The 25,718-nt window shown below is 47.3% G+C and overlaps 1 protein-coding gene across 1 annotated transcript in view; it reads right to left on the bottom strand.

The window, feature by feature from the left end:
• ACTL8 (actin like 8) overlaps positions 1-11,032 on the bottom strand; it is a 32,159-nt gene extending 21,127 nt beyond the window's left edge. The window contains exon 1 of the mRNA XM_033228885.1: positions 10,978-11,032. Within this exon, the coding sequence (XP_033084776.1) occupies positions 10,978-10,983 (6 nt within the window). The 5' untranslated portion in view covers positions 10,984-11,032. The remainder of the gene's footprint in view (positions 1-10,977) is intronic.
• Positions 11,033-25,718: the final 14,686 nt, after the last annotated feature.

Genomic DNA, 25,718 nt, shown 5'->3' on the forward strand with positions numbered 1-25,718 from the left:
AAGGAAGCTGACATTGGAGTGGAGGGTGTATCTACATGTCTGTGTCTGTTTGAAAAATATATATATTTTGGCCGGGTGCAGTGGCTCATGCCTATAATCCCAGCAATTTGGGAGGCTGAGGAGGGCGGATCACAAGGTCAGGAGTTCGAGACCAGCCTAGGCAATATGAGGAAACCTTGTCTCTACTAAAAATACAAAAATTAGCTTGGCGTGGTGGCACACACCTGTAGTCCCAGCTACTCGGGAGGCTGAGGCAGGAGAATTGCTTGAACCTGGCAGAGGTTGCAGTGACCTAAGACCGCACCACTGCACTCTAGCCTGGGCAACAGAGTGAGACTCAATCTCAAAAAAAAAAAAGAAAAGAAAAGAAAAGAAAAAGAAAAGAAAATATATGCATTTTATAAAGCACTGACTATAAAGAAAAATAAAGCCAAGACTTGTAAGGGGCAGAAGATGACAGAAGATGAAAGAGTTCCTGTTTTAGACTCAGGAGATCCCCTTTGGCCAAGACCCCAAAGTAGTGAGGGCAGGAAGCACACACACACACAGGAAGAGAATTCCAGGCAGAGGTCTGGGCAAATGCAAAGGCCCTGAAATGGGTGTGCCCCTGTGTGGCTGGAAGGGAGCTGGAAGGAGAGGAAGTGAGGTCCCGGAGGCGTGAGGTGCACAGAGCCATCTAGGGCCTTGTTAGGAAATTGTAAAGAATACGACTTTGGTCCTTAGAGAGATGGAGAGAGCCAATGAAGGTTTCTGAGCAGACAGGAGGTGGGTCCCATCTGTCCCACGTGTTAGGAGAATCACACTGGCTGCTGGGTTGAGGATAGAAGATGGGGACTGCCGGGCGCAGTGGCTCACACCTGTAATCCCAGCACTTTGGGAGCCCAAGGTGGGTGGATCACCTGAGGTCAGGAGGTCGAGACGAGCCTGGTCAACATGGTGAAACCCGGTTTCTACTAAAAATACAAAAATTAGCTTAGCTTGGTGGTGTGTGCCTATAATCCCAGCTACTCAGGAGGCTGAGGCAGAAGAATCGCTTAAACCCAGGAGGCAGAGGTTGCAGAGGCTGCAGTGAGCCGAGATCGCACCACTGCACTCCAGCCTGGGCGACAAAAGCAAAACTCCATTTCAAAAAAAAAAGATGGGGACAAAGATGGAAGCAGGATGACTAGCTGGAAGGCGGCTGCAATGGTCAGGGGCAGCCATTTGCTGGGTCCCTGTGTCCTCGGTGCCTCCCCAGTTTAACAGCACCCAGGTCTTGCCCTTTCCCCATGTCAGCCTGTGGGCTAAATGGGATGTATTCACCCCACTCTCTGCTCAGGGGTACAGCCCAACCTTTTGATAAAGTAAAGGTTCAGGGAGGACCATATGACCCAACTCAGGCCAATCAGAGGAGGAAACACTAACTAAGGGCTTCTGGGAAAGACGCTTTCTCACTCCTTATCACACGAGATCCCCAAAGACCCATTTGCTCGTGTTCAGCTGGTGGGTGTCAGCTCTGAGACCACCAGAGCCTTTACTGTTTCCCACTACAGCCTGAGGAAGAGGCAGGCCTATGGAGAAGAGCAGGGCCAAGAATGTCACAGAGAAATACAGCCAGGGCACATCACCATGAACTTCTGGATCAAACTGCTCCTGAAGCATGAACTACATTTGGGGCTTTAAATTCATTGAATCAATCAATGTCCTTGTTTCCTTTGAGCCAGTTTGGGTAGGTTAGATTCCTGACAGAATTCTTAGGGTTTGTATGTGATGTCACTTAGACCATATGAGGACCCTAGGAAGTAAGTGCATTTCCAATTTTCCACCTTACAGATACCAAAACTGAGAATTAGAAAAATAAACTGTCCAGAGGCGTAGTGATGGAAATTGGCAAAGCTGACATTTGAACCGAGTCTTGCTGGCTCCAAAGTCCTGCTCTGTGGAGACTCCCTATCAGTCTCCCTCGCTCACTCTGTCTGCCTTTACAATCATAGGGACCTTCTGCTGAGTTTGATGATTTAAGTCAGGAATGACCTATGCAGCACACACTCTCACTCCCCACTTACACCCTTGGCAGGTGTATTAGTCCATTCTCATGCTGCTAAATAAGGACATACCCACAGGCCAGGCACAGTGGCTCACGCCTATAATCCCAGCACTTTCAGAGGCTGAGGCACAAGGATCACCTAGGGTCAGGAGTTCGAGACAGGCCTGGCCAACATGGCAAAACCCCAACTCTACTAAAAATACAAAAATTAGCTGGGCAAGGTGGCAGGCATCTGTAATCTCAGCTACTTGGGAAACTGAGGCAAGAGAATCACTTGAACCCAGGAGGTGGAGGTTTCAGTGGAGCCGAGACTGCACCACTAGTGCACTCCAGCCTGGGCAACAGAGCGAGACTCCGCCTTAAAAAAAGACAGACCCGAGACTGGGTGATTTATAAATGAAAGAGGTTTAATTGACTCACAGTTCCACTTGGCTGGGGAGGCCTCAGGAACTTACAATCATGGTGGAAGGGGAAGCCAACACCTCCTTCTTCACATGGTGGCAGTAAGGAGAAGTGTCGAGCAAAAGGGGGAAAAGCTCCTTATAAAACCATCAGATCTTGTGAGAACTCACTCACTATTACGAGAATAGCATGGGGGTAACTACCCCGTGATTCAATTACCTCCCACCAAGTCCCTCCCACAACGTATGGGGTTTATGGGAACTACAATTCAAGATGAGATGTGGATGGGCACACAGCCAAACCATAGCAGCAGACATCACCATTTTTTTATTTTTATTTTTATTTTTGAAACAGTCTCACTCTATCACTCAGGCTGGAGTGCAACGGCGTGATCTCGGCTCACTGCAACCTCTGCCTTCTGGGTTCAAGCAATTCTCCTGCCTCAGTCTCCCGAGTAGCTGGGATCACAGGTGCCCACGACCATGCCCGGCTAATTTTTCTGTATTTTTAGTAGAAATGGGGTTTTGCCATGTTAACCAGACCAGTCTCACTCCTGACCTCAAGCGATCTGCCTACCTCAGCCTCCCAAAGTGCTGGGATTACAGGTATGAGCCACCACTCCCAGCCATCACTAACTGTTTGAAGACCTCTTTTCTGCAAAATCAAGTATCAGCTAGCTAAGTTTAAGAGTTAATTAAAGACAATATGGTAGAACAAGTTACATGATGTTTTGATCGGGGATATGGCTCGAGTCAGGCAGCCTGAGGTCACACCCCAGCCAGCTCCATTCCTTACCCACTGTGGTAACTCCTTTCAGCCCAGGCAAGCAGGTAAGAGAGGATCCTTTTTTTTTTTTTTTTTTTTTTTTTTTTAAGACAGAGTCTAGCTCTGTCCGGACGATCTCGGTGCTCCCAGGTTGACGCCATTCTCCTGCCTCAGCCTCCTGAGCAGCTGAGATTACAGGCGCCCACCACTGCGCCTGGCTAATTTTGTTTTTGTATTTTTAGTACAGATAGGGTTTCACAGTGTTAGCCAGGATGGTCTCGATCTCCTGACCTGGTGATCCGCCCGCCTTGGCCTCCCAAAATGCTGGGATTACAGGCGTGAGCCACCATGGGGAGATCACGCCTGTAATCCCAGGCGTGATCTCCCCATGTTGGAGATTGGCAAGGGAATCCTATCCTAAGCCCCATTGTCTGATAAATATGTGCACCACTGCCCTCCAACACACACACACACACACGCGCGCGCGCGCGCACAGTCATCCAGGGTCTGCTGCTCAGCGCCGGCACAATGCAACTCCTGGCTCCACGTCCACTCTCATGACTAATACCATTCAGGGCCCAGGGAAACGGCTCCCCAGCAGCCCAGGCTCAACTTCACAGAAACAAGCAGCAACCTGAACCTAAACAGCGTGGAAGTTGGTTGTATGTAGTGCTGCCGACAGCAGGAGGGCACGGCTCTGAGGTACAGGGAAGATTTGAGCCGCAAAAGCCCTTCGAAAGACAAATTAACCAACTTATCACATCTTTCTCTTAGCACTCTTGCAACAGATTCCCACGAAATGAAGAATCATTTCCTAGAAACGCACGGCATCCATTTTCTTGTTTCTCTTCATGCTCCGCCTTGCGGGAGTAGAGGTATGCGAATTAGCTAAATTAGAACAGAGTTCACAACAGCTCCACGCTGCAGCTTGGGAACATTTTGAAACCCTGAACAATTCATACGACCCTTCATATACCCATCTCTAGATATTATAAGGGTAAAAGCGTGAGACCAATGATTTATGCTGACAACTAGATGGACACCAAATGCTAACACTGTATTTTCAAAGCATGAATACATTTCAGTTTTAAATACATTTAATTTTAAAATTCTTACTGATTTGTATTTTGCTTCTTAATGTTTACAGATAATTCTGAATTTTAGATGAAAAACTTTTTGAAAGCTTCAGGAATTCTTTTTTTACATTTACTTTCATGTCTAGGTGATAAAAATTTAATTTTGTATGCTTTGAGCGTAATTATGTTTTATTTTTAATCTTTTATATCACTACTATCAATAGAACACAAACTATGTGAAAGTCTTGATTACATCAGAATTTATTGAAGGTGAGAAACATTTTATGGAATATATAATTTATGAGTTATGTATGACTATCACTCATCCAGCTATCTCAGACTTACAATGGAATGCCAAAATGTGCAATAATCATTAACTTTGGCCATCTTGGTATCTTGTAGATTTTATCTTTATCAATGTATCTTTCTCAGATAAGAGGATAGATGTTTTATTTAACAGTTTGCTATCCTGTTTTAGAGCTTTAAATATCTGGAATTGGTATCTGTGTGTCCATTTATACTCTTCTCCAGTACTGCAAATGCTAGAGATGGGCCTGACCAGCTGTGTGACTTTGAGTAAATTAATTAACCTCTCTGTGTCTTGTCTCATCTGCAAGGAGGAGATAATAAATAGTGTCTAGCTCTATAGAGCTGTCATAAGGATTAAGAAAGTAAATATTTACAAAGCACCTACAACACAGTCTGGCATGCAGAGCTTTATAAGTACTTTTAGGCAGAGCGGAGTTTAGCACAGAAGTGCAAAAATTATTTTAATAGATTGGCAAAAGCATTTGACCAAATTTAACATATATTTACTTTTAAAAACTCAAGGAATTGAAGAGAATTTCTTTGACTGGATGAACACAACATAGTAAAACCTACAGCAAATGCCACTGTTATCTGGGGATTTTCACCTTATTTCTCTTAAGATTGACACTAAGGTGGCCAGGTGCGGTGGCTCATGCCTGTAATCCCAGCACTTTGGAAGGCTGAGGCGGGTGGATCATGAGGTCAGGAGTTTGAGACCAGCCTGGCCAACATATTGAAACCCCGTCTCAACTAAAAATACAAAAATTAGCCAGGCGTGGTGGCGCGTGCCTTTAGTCCCAGCTACTCGGGAGGCTGAAGCAGGAGAATTGATTGAACCCAGGGGCAGAGGGTGTGGTGAGCCAAGATCACGCCATGGCACTCCAGCCCTGGCAACAGTGCAAGACTCTGTCTCAAAAAAAAAAAAAAAAAACACACACACACACAAGATTGACACCAAGGCAAGAAAGTTTGCCACTACTGCAACAACTCAACATCAAACAAACTCCTGGCAAGGGCCGTAGGGCAAAGGAGAAACATCACGTAAACTAACTGGAAGAAGAGACAGAGAGACCACTACTGTTCACATTTAAGATAATATCATTTATAGAAAAAAATCCAACAGAATCTGAACACATTCAAAGTGATCAACTTAAAAATTAATAGCCTTCTTCTGCCCTAGCAATAACCAACTAGAAAAAAACACAACAGAAAATGACATCCCACTCATATTATCAATGAAAACATATGAACTATTTTAAAATTTACTCAGATGCTCAAGACTTGTATGGAGAAGAGTTTTAAATTATTAAAATGACCCAAAAAAGCAACTGTCATGTTAACATTGGTCACATGTTAACTCCCTAAAGTAGTGTAGACATTTTCATGTAATTTCAATAATAATTACAGCAGGGTTTTTAGAAAATATGGTCAATACCAATAGCAGGCTCTGAAATTGAGGCAACAATTAATAGCCTACCCACCAAAAAAGTCCAGGACCAGATGGATTCACAGCTGAATTCTACCAGAGGTACAAGGTGGAGCTGGTACCATTCCTTCTGAAACTATTCCAATCAATAGAAAAAGAGGGAATCCTCCCTAACTCTTTTTATGAGGCCAACATCATCCTGATACCAAAGCCTGGCAGAGACACAACAAAAAGAGAGAATTTTAGACCAATATCCCTGATGAACATCGATGCAAAAATCCTCAATAAAATACTGGCAAACCGGATTCAGCAGCACATCAAAAAGCTTATCCACCATGATCAAGTGGGCTTCATCCCTGGGATGCAAGGCTGGTTCAACATTCGCAAATCAATAAACGTAATCCAGCATATAAACAGAACCAAAGACAAGAACCACATGATTATCTCAATAGATGCAGAAAAGGCTTTTGACAAAATTCAACAGCCCTTTATGCTAAAAACGCTCAATAAATTTGGTATTGATGGAACGTACCTCAAAATAATAAGAGCTATTTATGACAAACCCACAGCTAATATCATACTGAATGGGCAAAAACTGGAAAAATTCCCTTTGAAAACTGGCACAAGACAGGGATGCCCTCTCTCACCACTCCTATTCAACATAGTGCTGGAAGTTCTGGCTAGGGCAATCAGGCAAGAGAAAGAAATCAAGGGTATCCAGTTAGGAAAAGAAGAAGTCAAATTGTCCCTGTTTGCAGATGACATGATTGTATATTTAGAAAACCCCATTGTCTCAGCCCAAAATCTGCTTAAGCTGATAAGCAACTTCAGCAAAGTCTCAGGATACAAAATTAATGTGCAAAAATCACAAGCATTCTTATACACCAGTAACAGACAAGCAGAGAGCCAAATCAGGAATCAACTTCCATTCACAATTGCTTCAAAGAGAATCAAATACCTAGGAATCCAGCTTACAAGGGATGTAAAGGACCTCTTCAAGGAGAACTACAAACCACTGCTCAGTGAAATCAAAGAGGACACAAACAAATGGAAGAACATACCATGCTCATGGATAGGAAGAATCAATATCGTGAAAATGGCCATACTGCCCAAGGTGATTTATAGATTCAATGCCATCCCCATCAAGCTACCAATGACTTTCTTCACAGAATTGGAAAAAACGGCTTTAAAGTTCATATGGAACCAAAAAAGAGCCCGCATTGCCAAGACAATCCTAAGTCAAAAGGACAAAGCTGGAGGCGTCACGCTACCTGACTTCAAACTATACTACAAGGCTACAGTAACCAAAACAGCATGGTACTGGTACCACAACAGAGATATAGACCAATGGAACAGAACAGAGTCCTCAGAAATAATACCACACATCTACAGCCATCTGATCTTTGACAAACCTGAGACAAACAAGAAATGGGGAAAGGATTCCCTATTTAATAAATGGTGCTGGGAAAATTGGCTAGCCATAAGTAGAAAGCTGAAACTGGATCCTTTCCTTACCCCTTATACGAAAATTAATTCAAGATGGATTAGAGACTTAAATGTTAGACCTAATACCATAAAAACCCTAGAAGAAAATCTAGGTAGTACCATTCAGGACATAGGCATGGGCAAGGACTTCATGTCTAAAACACCAAAAGCAACGGCAGCAAAAGCAAAAATTGACACATGGGATCTAATTAAACTAAAGAGCTTTTGCACAGCCAAAGAAACTACCATCAGAGTGAACAGGCAACCTACAGAATGGGAAAAAATTTTTGCAACCTACTCATCTGACAAAGGGCTAATATCCAGAATCTACCAAGAACTCAAACAAATATACAAGAAAAAAGCAAACAACCCCATCAAAAAGTGGGGAAAGGATATGAACAGACATTTCTCAAAAGAAGACATCCATACAGCCAACAGACACATGAAAAAATGCTCATCATCACTGGCCATCAGAGAAATGCAAATCAAAACCACAATGAGATACCATCTCACACCAGTTAGAATGGCAATCATTAAGAAGTCAGGAAACAACAGGTGTTGGAGAGGATGTGGAGAAATAGGAACACTTTTACACTGTTGGTGGGATTGTAAACTAGTTCAACCATTATGGAAAACAGTATGGCGATTCCTCAAGGATCTAGAACTAGATGTACCATATGACCCAGCCATCCCACTACTGGGTATATACCCAAAGGATTATAAATTACTCTACTACAAAGACACATGCACACGTTTGTTTATTGCGGCACTATTCACAATAGCAAAGACTTGGAATCAACCCAAATGTCCGTCTGTGACAGACTGGATTAAGAAAATGTGGCACATATACACCATGGAATACTATGCAGCCATCAAAAAGGATGAGTTTGCGTCCTTTGTAGGGACATGGATGCAGCTGGAAACCATCATTCTTAGCAAACTATCACAAGAAGAGAAAACCAAGCACCGCATGTTCTCACTCATAGGTGGGAACTGAACAATGAGATCACTTGGACTCGGGAAGGGGAACATCACACACTGGGGCCTATCATGGGGAGGGGGGAGGAGGGAGGGATTGCATTGGGGAGTTATACATGATATAAACGTCATGCACATGTACCCTAGAACTTAAAGTATAATAAAAAAAAAAAAAAAAAAAAAAAAGAAAATATGGTCAATAAATTCTAAAACTGTCTAGAAGAAGAAAAGGGTCTGCCAATTGCTTGATCATGAAAAAGAAGAGTAAAACTTCTGGCCTCCAAGGCATTAAGAGATGTCCCAGAGGTACAACAATAGAAACAGCTAAGGCATTCATATAAAAACAGACCAACGGAACTGCAGAGAGAGCTCAGAAATAGAACCTCCTGTGTGTGAAGAGCTGAATTCAGCACCATAAAGGTGGTTCCTGAAACTGGAGGAGAAAGGATGGATGTAGGTGGTGGGGGCGGGGGCGGAGTTGATTTACAGTACAGAGAAAAATGAGGTTGTGTGCTTATCAGACAGAGAACACAGAACAGAACCCAGATGGATTAAAGACCTAAATATAAAAAGTAAAACTATAAAGCTAAGGGAAGAGATTGTGGGAGAATTTTTTTGGCCTTGGTAAAGGGAAGGACTTCTAAAAACAAGACAGAAGGCACACACACAATTTCTAAGGCCAGAGAAAAAGAGAGGAAGCAACAAAGAAATAGATTTCTGTTCAGTGAAAACACACAGATACCTTTAAGAGAAACACATCAAAATGGGAGATGATACTAGCAACATCTAAAAATGACACGGAACGAACTTAGAAACCAACAAGAAAAAGAAAAGACAAACAGATGAGGAAATGGACAAAGCGTATAAACTCATCCATTCAGAGACTGGCAATCCAAACAGCAAGCATATAAGGAGATGATGTTCAACCATACATGGATCAGCAACGCACACAGTAAAGGGATGAGATGTTTTAAACATATCAGATTAGCAAAACTAGACAATCGCCAACAGGTGCTGGCGCAGATGCAGGGAAAAGGAAGCTCCCAACCCCGCTGGCGGGAGTGAGCCCAGTGGGACTGGCTGGAAAGGCATCTGGGAACACAGTGAATTCCATGTGCATGTCCTGCTGACTCGGCATTTCCCAAACCTTAGCACACCCCCCAGAGAAACCACGGTCCTCCAACCTTGTGATGGGACTCTACAAGGACGTTCTCTACAGCATCATTAATGAAGTGGAAAACCAGAGAGGGGACCAAAGTAGACATCGCTCAGGGAGAGGCTGAGCCAGGAATGCATCCATGGAGAGCTCTTGTGAGTGGACTTCACAGCAGCGCAGACAGAGCTTTCAAACAGTGTGGGGTGGATATCGTAAAGATGTAAAACAAGGACTTAAATAGCATGAGACTAGTGATGTCGGTTAAGGCAAAACGCCTGCTTATTTTACACAGATGCACACATATCTGAGGACAACACACACGTGGCTTCCCACCGGGAGGGTCCAGGAACTGGAATGGAGAAGGAAAGACTTTTAAAAAGTGAAAACCAGAGAGGGCCCTTGGCCAGACAAATGGTAGAATGACACGAACTTGTTTTACCTGGGGGAACAAAAACAGAATTTTTTAAAAAGCAGTTTCACTTTTGAAAAGCATGTTTGGAACAAATTCAAGTCAATCTCATGCATCTCAATCACCCTGGTAGAAATTAGGATGTGACTCAGACTAAAATCTTAAAACAGACCTCCCAAGAAAACTCTTTGGTCCTTTTGAATGGCCCCCTCCACCAACTCCCTCTCCTAAAATGTCCTTTCCCAAGCCCAGCATCTGCCAGGAGAGCTGCAGGCTTCCTTTAAGAGCCAGCAGCTCTGCCATCATCTACTTTTACTCCCGTCTGGGTCCTCCCTCCTAGCATCAGTGGGTCCTCTACCCTCCTGGCCCCTCCCCAGTCACCTATTCTAATTCTGCATTTGCTGATCTAGTTCCCCCCTAGACCATGAGCTCCTTAGGGCACCTCGGGCAAGTATCTTGGGGTAGATATTTGTGGCATGAAATGATGACATGTGCCACACCCTGCAGCACTTCCACTGCCTATTTCAGGAAAAGGGAAGGCAGAGCGAGGACTGATGACTGCTACTTCGTTTCCCTGCACATTTCACAGCTTCACAGACCCACTTGACCTCTGCCTTCTAGGCAGACCAGCCTAATTAGCTAATTTCTTGAGATCCTAGGAGAGAAGCCAGGTGCCCTCAGAGTGAAGATGTGGTAGAGGTAACACAGATTGTGAATTTACTCCAGGACAAAACGCCTTTATGGAAGGAGACTCAGCTCCGTCCTCTGCCCCACTCAAGATTCCACAGCATTTCAGTTTCTCAACGATCCTGCTCCCACCTCCTCCCCTCCTGCAGCCAAGTCAGATTTCCTGCTCCCCTGCCCCATACCCAGCCCCTGCCAGGAACACTGGCTCCCATTTGCTGGATGCCCACTAAGGGCCAGGCCCTGTGCGAACCGCTTTACCTCCATCCCACAATTTAATTCTCAGCCACCTGGGAGGCTGGGGATTCCTCTCCCCACTCGAGAGAGGAAAAAATCGAGGTTCAGAGAGGAAACAGGCAGCAAGTACAGGAAGCTGCCAGAGCCACACCCAGGCCTGCGGGCTTCCAGAATATTCTCTCAACCACACACTACACTGTGTTCTGAAGGGAGAATGACAGGAAGGTCTGATTATTGGTCAAGTTTGAGAAATGCTGGATACCTGGCCCTGTCCGCCTGCAGAGTCACAATGCTTTCTGCCGTATTAAAGACCCCGAGAAGGCTACTGAGCACAATGCCTCTGACGCATGGTGGTTACAGAACACTCCTTTCAGGAACACTCTTGTCTGCAGAACACAGCCTGGGAAGTGCCAATATGGCACGAAGAAGGCTCCAGGCACTTCAGAGAGGTGGGGTCCTTAGCTCCAAAGCAATCATGGTCTCACAGGAGGGACAGAGAGGTCCTAAATTATGACTAATAGATACCATGCATCAAGCACCCTCATGGCAGGGTGTGGGTACAACATCAGCATCACCTCGAATTGCCACAGCAGCCCTAGCAGGTGGCAGCTGCTGTCCTGCGTGGAGAGGTGCAGAAACTGAAGTTCTCAGCCAGCAGGGACCACAGAGAGGCGGAAGAGATTTGGGTCCCAACCCTGATAGGGTTGGAAGTCTGAGCTCTTTCTGCTTAACCAAGAACTTCTTAGTAGCAGGTGCCCCAGATCTCAGCTACTGGCCTGAAACCCAGGAAACACCATGCTGGGAGTGTGGATACCACCCCTCGGGAAGGCCCTGCACGAGCCATACTTGAGCAGCATGTCCCTAGAGCGGGCCAGAGCAGAGAGCAGACTTCTGCCTTCTGAGGCCCTCGGGGCTGGCCCAGTTACCACGGCAGTGCCAGTGCTATGCAAACTCTATCCTTCTAGAAATTCCCAGCTTAGAAGTTAACACTCCAACAAGTAGCCACCTAAACCTCCCTACTCGTTGCAATATAAGTCTACAGCATCCTCTCAGCTGCTGAAGAAGAGTCCAGCTTGAAGAGGTCGGAAGACTAGATCAAGAAGCACATGGCTGGCTTTTGAAGCCAAGTGGACCTGGGGTTTGAATCCTGGATGAGCCACAGGGTAGCTGTGAGAGCTAGGGGTTGGAAAGTTCCAGCATCCTCTGTAGGGATTATGCCCATTTACCCCAGAGTGGGTAGAAGGCAAAGCTGAGTACTTAACAAACCTGGATCTGAATCTCTCCAAATATACCGCTAGCTGCCACTGACCTTGGACAAGTTGTTCGCCCATGTGAGCCTCAGTTTCCCCTTCTGGTAAGTGGGGATGTGATGCCGACCTCTTGGGATGGTAAGGATTAAATGAGATACTGAAGGCATCGGCATGTATGAGCCAACTCACCTCCAGCTGCCCATCACTCTAACACATGTGCACACATGTACAGAGCCATCCTCTTCTCTCCATCAAGTTAAAGCCCACCCCACCCAAAACCACCTTTTCCTCCTCTTCTTCCTTCTCCTCCAGGGAACCAAACCATCCCCAGCAGAGACCGTCTGAGCATGCTCAGTAGCCAGAGCAGCTGGGGTCCCCAGGACCTGCTGCCCCATTGCTGACTTCAACATCTCCACCCTGGTGAGACACCCAGGGAAGAACAGCATTTCCTGGCAGTCCCCACTGAGCAGAGCGAGCCACCAGCTGGGCTCCCTCCCTCCCTGGCTCAGCTTTTAAAGGCCCCAGAGGACTTCCTGAGGGTTCAGCCCTGGCAGAAAGGGGTATCAGGGGAATGAGATGCTGAGCAATGCTGTACCCCATGCCAGTGTGCTTGGTGTGCAAACAGTCTTGGAATTGCCCGAGCTCATCTTGAGGATGAAAACAGCTGCACATTCAAACCCAACCCGCCTTGCCCATGTATTGCATGCACCACCTTGAACTTGGGGAAGGTGATTACAACAAGATTTGGGAATCAAAGGGCATGGGAGGTCCTTCTGAGGGTCTGTACCCCATTTCTACACCTATCTAACCTCTAGTGATTGACGCAGGACTCCCACCCTTCTGTTTCATTTCAGTTTCACTGCCTCCCTTATTGGAGCCAAAGGGAATCTGTTATCCCAGCTTCCTGGTGTGTGCTGCAACATTTCCTCTCAAAGAGTTTTCTTTTTTTATTGCCCCTAAATCTTCCTTCGTGTAGCTAAAGCTTCTCTCTTAGTCCCAAGTAATGGAGAGAAGAAAACTAAAAATAGAAGCAAATTTACATTTGCAGAACACCTGTTATATTTTACTACATTCTTATTTAATCCTCACAAGAACCCTGCAAGGCAGTTAGACTGTTTATAGTGGAGGAAATAGGCTCAGAGAAGCCAAAGTTTGCACAGAATGAGGACTCCTTTCCCCGGCCTCCCTAGAAGCTAGGCTGGTCCTGAAACTAGTCAATGAGGACAAAGTGGGGTGGGGAGGGGCTGTCTCTGCAACTTCTAGGAAGTGTCCTTATTTGCTTTGCCCTCCTTTCTGAAATGCAGGGTGTGAGGGCAAACGACAGTGACTCTGGACATGGAACATGAGTGCCTTTGAGAATAGAAGCTATTACACAGCAGTGTGAGCGAGAATGCTATTAACGTACCTGGACTCTGGGGCCCTGTGCCACTCCGGGAATGACCTTCTTCTAAACTATTTGAACATGAAAGTGAAATCAACTATTGGATTCTTTAAGCCCCTTATTTGGGGATTTTCTGCATTAATCTTAAACTGATACAGCGAGTTGCTAAGCATTAGCATTCTTCCTTCTGCCGACATCATCATCAGATTTCCCTACCACACACCTCAGCATCCAAAGGGTTAGAAGGAAAGTCTAGTCTCACTAACCACCCCCAGCCCCCTCTCCCACTCCCAAAAGGGCAAATTCTGTTCTCAAAGGTGCTTTTCTTTAAGGAATAGGAACTGGACACGATCTGGGAGAGCAACTCTCTGTGGGATCTCTATGTTGCCCCCAACTTCCCCTCTGATGGCAACATTGGCTTATGATAACAAGAGCTTGTTATAGAAATTTAAAATGTTAATACAACTTCATACTTGTGTAGGAAGTAAGACACAAATAAAACTTATGCAAAGAGAAAAGTAGAAAAAATAAGATGAGACCAGGGAGGCCTATATACTTTGAGCAATTTCACTGAGCTTCCTAGCAGCCAAAGCAAAGGGGAAAACACAATCAACTGATGGTGACTATTGGTTGCTCAACATCTGTTTTCCAGACATCATGGCCTGAAAGCCATTTCTCCTGTGGGGCCTAGAGGGGACAGTGCAATTGATGGACAATGCCAGCAACACTCCTGGTAGCTAATGCAATCATGAGTCTTATGGTATATAATGTATTGAATCCTCCCAGAAACCCAGGGTATTGTTGCTAGTCACCCTCCTCATTTTATAGATGAGGAAAAGGAAGTTAATTAACTATGTCCAAGGTCACACAGCTAGGAAATGGGAGAACTGTGATTCCACTCCACAGGGCTCTTAACCACGGGCTTTAAGGTTAACCAGACCTAGATTCAGATATTACCTACTCTCCACTGCTGAGTAGCCTTGGCCAAGTGACTGCATCTCTCTGAGATTCTATTTCCCCATCTGTCAATAGGAATAATCCCATAAACTAAGCAGGGTGATTGTGAGGTGTCAGCAAGAGAGACTGCCATGTAACAGAACGTGAGGAGGACCTTTCATGATGCCCTGGAACGACAGCTGAAGCCAAAATGAAGGAGGCTGAGGAGGGCCAAGTATCCCGAGATTCTCAAGAGAGCTGACAAGAAGCTACTCACAACTGGGGCCAGACCTGCTCCCTTCCCATCCTCTGCCAGGCAGCACTGACCGCAAGCCAACAGAATCACCCCCAATACCACTTCTCCCCACATGTATTCCACACAAAGGATGCCATCCTTGCAGAGAGCAGAGCATGGGCCATGAGAGGTGACACAGGCCGGGAGGTGGAGGCTGTCAGGAAACAGGAGCCAGGAGGTGCCACCACAGCAGAAGACCACCAGGGTAGGCAGAGCTAACCCAGACCAGGGTAGGTGGCCACTCACCCTCTGCAACCTGCCTGTCCAATAGAGAGTGAGATTCCTTCCTTCTCCCCACTCCTGGAGCAGCCTGGAAAAGCTGTAGGGGAAGGGTTTAGAGTGCTTTAGATGAGATGTAAGAGCCCAGGTTCTAAAATGAATCGGATTATATTTTAACTGGAAATGGCCAGAAAATAATGAAATCTGCCTGAGGACCTTAAGGCTCAAAATAAAAAGGGGAACTTGAAGGAATTCCATTAAAAGCAACAAGTGGAAAAATGAAAACCATATCCCATTTTTACCCATAAAGCATTAAATCTCCTCAGTTAACTAGCTGCAGATAAAGCCCTTTGCACACGCTGTGCACCCAGTAGGTGCTCACAGTTCATCAGCTCCATATATGCAAGAGTGAGAGGGCCCTGGGTGGTCACTCCGGATCCCTCCGAGCCCCAGGATTTGAACATTTCAGACCAAGAGCACCCACTGCGGTCCAACCTGGAGACACCAGATCTGGCACAAAAGGGAGGGAGGTCCAGCCCTTGTTTAGGAAATGCTGTTCTACTCCCAGGCCAGCATCTGATGTCATTTGTGTGGTTATCATCCTCTCGACAGTGCAAGAAAGTCAGAAGACACCACTCAGGACAGGCTTGGGCAGGGTGGATGGGAGGGAAGCTGGTGGATGGGAGGGAAGCTGGTGGATTACCAACTGTCCCACCCCTGCTTTACCTCTCCCAGGGCAAGAAGCCTTTGGTCCCCTAAAAATGCAGATGTGAACCTGATGGTGGTCCTGTCCCTTCCCATACCCCAGAGGGAGAGCCCGTGTCCTCCTGTCTCCACTCTACACTGACCTCTGTCTAGTTCTCTGGGATCTTCAGTCTGCCACCTCCCTGGATGATAACAGGGTCTTATGTCCTTGCCTTCTCTTTGATCTCTCATATACGCCCCTGCTGGGGAAGGTTCTTAGTGAGCCCTAAAGTCGTGTCAAGAAAAGCCATCATGATGAGCAGGAGGGCAGACACTCTGCTCAGGAAAGAGCCTCATGGTCTCCAAGAGGAAACAAGGAGCCACTGCCCCAATGTCAACACAAAGATAATGGCAGGATGAGTACCTGCCATCCTCCTCCTCTCCTCCTGCAGCCAAGTCAGATTTCCTGCTCCCCTGCCCCGTACCCAGCCCCTGCCAGGAACACTGGCTCCCGTTTGCTGGATGCCCACTGAGGGCCAGGCCCTGTGCAAACCGCTTTGCCTCCATCCCACAATTTAATTCTCAGCCACCTGGGAGGCTGGGGATTCCTCTCCCCACTCGAGAGAGGAAGAAACTGAGGTTCAGAGAGGAAACAGGCAGCAAGTACAGGAAGCTGCCAGAGCCATACCCAGGCCTGCGGGCTTCCAGAATATTCTCTCAACCGCACACTACACTGCATTCTGAAGGGAGAATGACAGGAAGGTCTGATTATTGGTCAAGCTTGAGGATGAGCAGGGCCCCAAGGGAGTGGGGGTCAAAGGGCAGAGTTAGGAGGAGGATGGAGATGAGCAGAAGGGTCTTCAAGCTCCCCATCTGGGGCCCGAAGACAGCAGAACATGAATGTTGTACATGAATCTCTGGTCTATGTGCATGGTGATGTTTGATTATCAGAAAGATGGGTGCTTGCCTATATTGGATGTGGCCTGAAGACCCTTCCAGATATTTGAAGGCAAAACCACAGGGTTACACAATGTTCACATGGTACTTTATAAATGGAGAGGGGGTGATGACACACATTTGATTAAACCAGCCATGGGCCTATGAAAGCTAACTCCCAGCCTCAGTTTCCCCATGTGTCAAGAAGGGTGAAAAACACATCCGCTAGGACGGTGAGAGTCGGGATGATTGGGATAAGGCAGGTAAGATACTGAGCAGTGAGACTTGCCTACCGCAAGAGCCTAATAAGTGCCTGGTTCACCCTTTTCTGAGCTCCACGTGGGGCAGCTGACCTGACCTGGCTGAGCCACACAGTGCTTTGATGCAAAGAAGAGAGGCTCCTCTTCTTTGATGGGCTGAGAGGGGCCCACTGGGGTAAGAGGCCCTGGCTCCAGCCCCGAAGATGGGGGCTGCTGATGGGGTTAATGAGGGGCAGGATCCCAAGCCAAGGATGCCACGAGCCACAACCTCTGCAGATGGCAGAGAGATGGTGACAGGAATGGGAGTCCCGGCTTCAGTTGGAAGAAATCAGGTTGGGGATGAAGCTCTTACTTTTTCCCTCTCTCTTCCTCATAAGATGTGTTCCTGACACTAATCAGGGATCCATCCCCCTGGGAGCCAACAATAATGATTAATGGTGTTAAATATAGCCAGAGACTGCTGGGGCAAAATTAGGCACCATGCATAAAACATCACCCTCCTCGTTCCACAGGCAAATCAGGCTGGCTCCGGGGCCTGGTGCCCATGGCCCCGTGCCCACTCGCAGGGCGGCTTGATCTAGCCAGCCTCCTCACCACACTGACGGCCCCTTAGGGAGGCATCTGCCAGGGGAACCCACATTCATTCTGCACCCCGATGTGCCCCATGCAGACCTCAGAGCCACCACCAGGCACTTGAGCTGACTCAAAATAAAGGAAATTGCTGCTGGGGTGGTGGCAAGATAATGTGCCTAGGCCTCACAGAGACCTGGGTTCAAATCCTGGCTCTTACACTCCCTAATTATGTGGCCCTGGGAAAGTTGCTTCTTATCTCTGAGTCTCAGTTTACTGTTCTGTGAACAGGGTTTCCTCTTCGTAGCCAATGAGGTGGTATCAAGGTGATGGCAGCAGTGAGCTGTCTGGAGTGGTTGCTACCATCATGCAAGCTGCAGCAGGGAGGCGTGGTCAGGGCTGTACACTCTGTAGAGCTGGCAGGAGGTGGGGACAAGCAGGAGGCCTGCACCTTCCGAGTTGGGGCAGGAGCTCCCAGGGTGCTGCTGCAGCTCCCCAAACCACGGCAGCAGACCTGGGCCTCCTGCTCCATGGAGTAGGCAGGAGCCCTGCCCCACTCCCCACCAGGCACAGCTGCAGCCACCCAAACCATGGCTGCTGACCCAGTCATCTCTGCACTCTTAGGGGCCCAGGAAGGCCCCCTTCCCCACAACCCTCATAGGCTCAGAAAGGCCTGTTCCCACTGCCTGGCTTCTCCCTGCTGTCAGCATCTGCTCCAACCCCAGAGCAAAGCCAAGGTCAAGCCCAGGCACTGTCACAGCCCAGCCAGATGTGCACACGCTCAGGGCAGTGATGACACACCAGCCTCCTGCTGCCACAGCCCCCTCTGAATTCTGGGTGCTGATGAGCACAGGAGGGAAGCCAAGGGAGGGCTAAGGGCAACTTGGCACTGGCCTGCAGGTGCCCCTTGGCACCTACAGCCTGGGTGCCATGAACAGCAGCAGGAGGCAGACAAGTTCCTAGGTAGAAGGGGGTGGGTCCCTGGTGAGTCCCCACCTTTAGGCCAGGGAGGGCCTGAAGGCTGCAGGTCCAGCTGCCAGTCTCACAGAGTGGGAACTTGTGGTGCCTTTTCTGAGCCCACCCGTGGGTGCCCAAGGACCAATGAGCATGCACTTTCTTCCCTCTGAGGCCCATAAAAGCCCTGGGATCAGCCAGAGCTGAGCAGACATCAGGACAACCAGCAGCAGGGAGGAGCTACCCACTCCAGGGCCTCCACTGAGCTATGTTTGCTCAACAAAGCTCCTTTTTGTCTTGCTCACCCTCCATTTGTCTGCCTATCTCATTCTTCCTGGGCATGGGACAACAACTTGGGACCTGCTGAATGAGGCTAAAAGAGCTGTAATACAAACAGGGCTGAAATAGGTCCCCTGTTCAACACATTGCGGGTGAAGAGGAGAAAAGAGCTGCAGCCCTTCAGGGAGCCCAGAGCTGGGAGCTCCCCAAGCCAGGGCTGTGACTCCCTCACTGGGACCCTGTGGTTCCTGGCATCTCCAAGCTTCCGGGTGCCTTTGTGTTCCCCGGTGCTAGCTGTGGAAGCTGCTTGTGGTGCACCTGGCCCAGCCGTGGCCCCACAGAGAGCCAGCACCTGTGCCAGCACCTGGAGCTGCCTGCCCCACTGCAGCAACTGGCATGTCTGACTGTGTGCAGTGGCCACACCCCACACTTGCTCACACACCCCTTGCCATTCCACACCCGACTCTCCCTTGGCAGGCATAGGACCCAGGCCAGTGGCGTGAGCCAAGTGCAGCCTTCCAGGCTGAGTGAGTGAAATGAGCCCAGCAGGCCTGAGTAAAAGTCAGGGAAAGGTGCCACCAGTCACAGAGGTTTCCAGTCAAAAAAAAATGACACCCCAAAGGTCCCATAACAACGGCATGGTCAGAGTCAGGCATTTAGCAGGTACTTAGAAAATGTGAGCTCTCTTTCTCCCACCTCTAGGCACAAACAGCTGTGTGACTTAGAATAAATTACTCAACCTCTCTGAACCCAAGTTTCTTGCCTACAAAATGGAGATGATGATATCTACCTTCAAGGACACAGAAATAAATAAGGTATGGAAAACACTAACATGTGCTTGGAACATCCACTCATTACACACCCAACTCTGTATTGAGGGCCAATTTTGTTGCCCAGCACTGTGCTAAGTGCTGGGGACACCACCAAGACTGAAACCTCCCATCTCTGCTTTCACAGAGCTTACGGTCTAGTGGGGAAATAGGAAAAAGGTAAATAGGCAAAATAACTACAAATTAGAAGATACCTTGGAAAGAAAAAAGGGGGCTAGAATAACATGCAAGGAGCACTGAGAGGGGCTGCTCTAAGGAGTGATATGTGAGAAGGAGATGACCCTTCTGGGAGCGCAGGAGAAGTTATTCCCTTCCCAGCCATCACTTTCCCAGGCCTCCCCCGCCCACACGAGCATCCCTCCCTTCCATGTCAGGGGATCTCCTCTCTCTTGGGGGTGGCTGAAGGTGAGAGGACCAAGGGCTGCCATACATCATCCCACTAAGAGCAGTTGTCTCCAAACTCACATTGTGCACATGTCCTGATACATATTTATAATTAAGAACATGCACTGCCTTCCTAATATTATGTACATCATTAAACACACACACAAATACACCTTTAGAGGAAGAAATGAGAACATAAATAGAAATGCAGCTCTAATTCTGTATCCTGCACTCCGCAGGTCTTCTCAAACTCTCCTGCAAATTCGTGTACACCTCTTTGACGACCATTGATCAAGAGCAGCCAGCAGAGACGACCTGGGCCACGCCAGGAGGTCAGCTGGCACACAGGAGCCCTGCCCCTCCCACCTCAGATGTACTAAAAAGGAGGCAAAGTGTCCAAGTTCAACTCTTCTCTCCACGTCCCCACTATGGTGGGCACCCACTCTGGGTCCCTTTCTGGTTTGCCCTGGGCTTTCTGCAGCCTGGTGGTACACCTCGCCCCATGCCCAACCCTCCCTATGGCCCAGGGTGGGACTCCTCAGATAGGACAAGACCTCCCACTTCACTCCTCTGGCTGTTCTTTCCTCCAGGAATTATCTCACACCACCCTTCTCCTCTGCACCTGGCTCACTCAGCCATTATCCCTGAAGCATGCACACTTGGAAAACAGGAAATATTTGTGCGGGGTGAAGGGATGAGGCTGTCCGTGGCAGGCAGTGATCTTCCTGGGGGCTCTGGCCACCCCAGGCCCTGCCTGGCTGCTCTGAGGGCTGAGAGCATCAGACCTAGGCACACTTGTATCCTGACTGGGAAGCTCTGAGCTGAGGCAGCAGCCCACCTTGACTCCCGGCCCCAGCCCAGAGCTATGGATGTCAAAGGAAGGTAGGCATGTAGCAGGAGCAGGGGGTGGAAAGGAGGCTTCTTAACCAACCCTGGGGACCCAGAGACTGCAGAAGACACAGATTTTTTAAACTAACAATAAGAACTTCTGCATGGCAAAGGATATCATGAACAAAATGAACACACAACATCTCTGGCAAAATAACTGCTACACAGAAGGCAAAAAGAGGGTTAATATCTATGCTATACACAGGGCTGACGGTGGACAAGAAGGGGCAGAGGACACAACGGGGAAATGAGTAAAGGATCCGCACATGCAACTCACAAGAGCACAGCCAAAGGGCCAAAAAGATGAAAGGCTACTCAGCCCCCCTGCTTGTCAGGGAAATGGAAATGGAAAGCAACAATGAGATATCACTTTATACCTCTCAGCCCCTGCAAGACTAACAAGGCCAATAACATCTCTTGCTGGCGAGATACAGGAAAACGACCTTTCTCAAATTACTGGGGTAAATGTGAAGTATGATAGCCTCTGGGGAAATCCAGTTGGCAACAGCTATTAAAATTAACAGCACACAAACCTTTTGACCCAGCAATCCAACTCCTGGGATTATGCCCCAGAGAAATAAAATGAGCTCTGTAGGATGTACGTGCACGCAAGGAGGTTTATCTTGGTGCTATTTATTACGACAAAAAAAAAATGAGAAATAAAACAACTACCCATCAACAGGGGAATGGTCAGTTGAACTATGGCACACCCAACACTGGAATATTACGTAACCATCAAAAAGAATGCACTAGAGGCCAGGCGCCATGGCTCATGTCTGTAATCCCGGCGCTCTGGGAGGCCAAGGCCGGTGGATCACTTGAGGTCGGGAGTTGGAGACCAGCCTGGCCAAGATGGTGAAACCCTGTCTCTACTAAAAATGCAAAAGAAAAAAAAGATCAGCTGGGCACGGTGGCACACACCTGTAACCTCAGCTACTTGGGAGGCTGAGCATGAGAATTGCTTGAGCCTGGGAGGAAGAGGCTGTAGTGAGCCAAGATAACTCCATGGCACTCCAGCCCCAGTGACAGAATGAGACTCTGTCTCCAAAAAAAAAAAAAAAAAGAGAATGCACTAGAACTACAGCTATTGAGGTGGAAGGACCTCAATAGCTGTAGGACATGGTTGAACGAAAAACGATCCAGGAATGTGCAAGCATTCATATATGCTTGTGACTGACTATAAGGGCATGGAAAAATATGACAAAGATCTATATGAGATCATTGCATGGGTTCCAGGGTGGGAGTGAGGGGGGATGTCCCTGAAGGAGAGTTAGGAGATATGCAAACAAGGGAAAAAACATACTGAACTTTATAAATGTAACATTTATGCACTTATCTAAAACTGTCAGGGCCAGGTGTGATGGCTCACACCTGTCATCCCAAAGTTTTGCAAGGCCAAGGCGGGAGAATTGCTTGAGGCCAGGAGTTCAAGACCAACCTGCACAACAAAGCAAGATCCCGTCTCTACAAAAAACATTTTTAAAAAATAGGCCAGCATGGTGGTGCACACCTGTAGTCCCAGTTACTTGGGAGGCTGAGGCAGGAGGATTGCTTGAGGAGCTCAAGGCTGTGCTGAGCTATGATCATGCCACTGCACTCCAGCCTGGGCAACAGAGTGAGACCATATCTCTAAAAAAATCATAATTAAAAATAAAATTGTCTATCAAAAGGCATTTACATACATATGTAAAGAAGCCCTATGTATATGTCCCCTCTCTCCTCTATCCCTTTTAAGGTCCTGCTCACTTTCCTCCCGTATTCTCCATTCTTCCTCACTTCAGGCCATTTAGACACACAAAAAAAAAACCAAACAGATGCTAAGAAAGAGGCTAAATAACTTATTTATCTGGCACCCTTCACTCTCCAGAACCACAACGCAAACAGACATCTGAGAGTCAAAATGCACTGTCTTTGCTTTAAACTAATAACTCTTATTTTGTATTTCAATAAGGTGTCAGCTTACCAAACTCACTGAGGCAGACACGCCTGAAGGTGAACCCAGTGATCCACATACTTGTATAATTCCCTCCCCTTGAGGGTGGGTGAGATCTGCGGCTTCCTTCTAACCAACAGGGTAAGGCAAAGGTGATAAACTGTCTCTCCTGTGATGGCGTTTCATTCTATTTCCTGTTACTGTTAGACTCTGTCTAGGAACAGACTGCAGAGAGACATCGTCTGCCTTGAAGAAGCAAAGCACCACGCTGGGCTCTGCCTATGGAGAGGACCACGTGGCAGAGGCCTGCGGGAGCTTCTAGGGGCTGAGGGTGACCTGCAGCACCCAAGGATAGGCCCAGCCAAGAGCCAGAAATAAGCTGGAGCCCTCAGTCATACAGCCACAGGGAATGAATCCTGCCAGCAATCTGGATGAGTGTGGAAGCACTTCTCCCGCAAGTCCAGCCTCTAGATGAGAACACAGCCCAGTCACCACCTTGAATGTGGCCTTGTGAGATCCGAGCAGGAGACCCAGCTAAGCTTTGCCTGGGCTTCTGACCCATGGAAATGGTGAGATAATAAATTAGTGCTGTTTTCAGCCTCTAAATCTGTAGTCATTTGTTATGCAACAAGAAAAAAACTAACACACTCAACAAATTAAGAAACAACAGAGTGGAGTGAAAAAAAGATACTAATAACTGTAAGAAGTGAGGATTGAGATGGAGAATAGCAGATATAAACTGGCTAACAACCATCTGGAGCCATAGTGAGTTAGGGCAAAGGACCCTACAAGCATCCCTGTCACAGTGGGATGGGAAGGTTGAACTCTAAGGCCCTGAAGGACCAGCAAGGCAGTGGACATCTGTGCTATCAACTGCTCTAGGAAATTCACCTGCATTTGCTCATTTCATCGTCACAACAACCTACCAGACGTGTCCTCTTAGCTCCCAGGACAAAAGGGGATAGTCCAAATGTTCCTATCAAGAATCAATGGCATGTTGCAGAATGGAATCTTTCTAGTCATCATGGCTCACCATGTGTTTGCCAGCACACATCCAGTATGCCAGGCCAGGTGCTGACTGGGCACATGAGGCCAGACACTGAAGTGAGTCCCATAGGCCCACCAAGAACAGGTGTTGCTTCCAGTCTATGGATGAGGGAACAGAGATTTAAAGGTCATACAACCAGTAAGTAGCCCAACAGTCATTCAAACTGGCTCTTCTGGGTACCTGATATGGTTTGGCTGTGTCCCCACCCAAATCTCATCTTGAATTCCCACACGTTACGGGAAGGACCCGGTGGGAGGTAACTGAATCATAGGGGCAAATCTTTCCCATGCTGTTCCCATGATAGTGAATAATTCTCACAAGATCTGACGGTTTTAAAAAGAGGAATTCCCCTGCACAAGCTCATTCTCCCTTTGCCTGCTGCCATCCATGTAAGACGTGACTTGCTCCTCCTTGCCTTCTGCCATGACTGTGAAGCTTCCCCAGCCACATGGAACTGTAAGTCCAATTAAACTTCTTTCTTTTATAATTTGCCAAGTCTCGGGTATGTCTTTATCAACAGCGTGAAAATGGGCTAATATAGTACCCAAGCCCATGTTATGTCTGATTTGACTCCACAACCTATGCTTTGAACACACCATGTGATGTCTTGAGCCTCAGTCTGCTCTACCTGTAAAATGGGAAGACGTGTGGTGCTTATCCCATGAGGAATAAATGGGTATAGCATTGTATTGAGAAGAGCACTTCATGGTACCCAGCATAGGAAGCTGCAGAATATCTTTCCTAACATTCTATACTGCTCTCAAAACATATGATAAAAAGAACAAAAGTTCAATTTCAGAACAGTAATAACTTCAGGAGAGACTGGCTTATGATAAATCAGTCTTCAAAACATATGGTACTTTTTCTTCACAGAGGACAATGTAACTCGCTTTCTAATGTTCCTATGAGGCATGGAAGGTGGAAGTTCAATTCCTGATATGGTTTGGCTCTGTGTTCCACCCAAATCTCCTGTTGAATTGTAATCCCCAGTGTTGGAGGAGGGACCTGGTGGGAAGTGACTGGATCACGAGACGGACTTCCCGCTTGCTGTTCTCAAGATAGTGAGTTCTCGTGAGATCTGCTTGTTTACAAGTGCGTAGCAATTCCCCCTTCACTCTTTCTCTTTCCTCCACTCTACCATGTGAAGAAGGTGCTTGCTTCCCTTCACCATTTTGCCATGATTGTAAGTTTCCTGAGGCCTTCCCAGCCATGCTTCCTGTACAGCCTGCAGAACTGTGAGTCAATTAAACCCCTTTTCTTCACAAATTATCCAGTCTCAGGTAGTTCTTTATAGCAGTATGAAAACGGACTGATATGATTCCCATATCACAGACTAGACAATTAAGGCTCGAAACGGTTAAGCAGCTTAACCAGTCTGCAATGTGAGAGGCAGAATGGAAGATGGATACCCATTTAGATCTAGAGGGTGATGATGTCAGACCCACCCTAGAGACTCTTAAGCTCCAAGCTAACAACTCAAAAGCTTTCAGCCAATGGCCCAAGATATCCCCTTTACACCAACCCAAGGCAACAGCTATTTCTCATTTCAGAATTGTAGGCCAGTGGAGCTTAAGAGAAGCTTTTCCAGAAAATGGAGCCTTTCCTTCGAATAAAAGTGAACATAGGAGCAGCTTGACTGCAGAAGAGGCCTGGAGGTGACATCTCCAGCCCAGCGACCGTGCAGTTCTAGATCTCTTTAACATCACGAGAAATAAACTCACCTCGGGGACACACAAGGAGGCCAGAGTTGCAGAAGCTAGAGAGCCAAACAGCAGTAGGAATGGAACTCCTTTTCCTCTATTCCAGTTCAGCACACAACACAAGTATTAAGTAATGAGTGTTTTAGTATATGTGGTGCTGCCAAAGCGAGCACAGGTGATGATGCTTTCAATAAGGACCACCACCTTCACAGAGAGCC

The sequence above is a fragment of the Trachypithecus francoisi genome, unplaced genomic scaffold (genome assembly GCF_009764315.1).
Source record: "Trachypithecus francoisi isolate TF-2019V2 unplaced genomic scaffold, Tfra_2.0 Lachesis_group12, whole genome shotgun sequence".
Taxonomy (NCBI): domain Eukaryota; kingdom Metazoa; phylum Chordata; class Mammalia; order Primates; family Cercopithecidae; genus Trachypithecus; species Trachypithecus francoisi.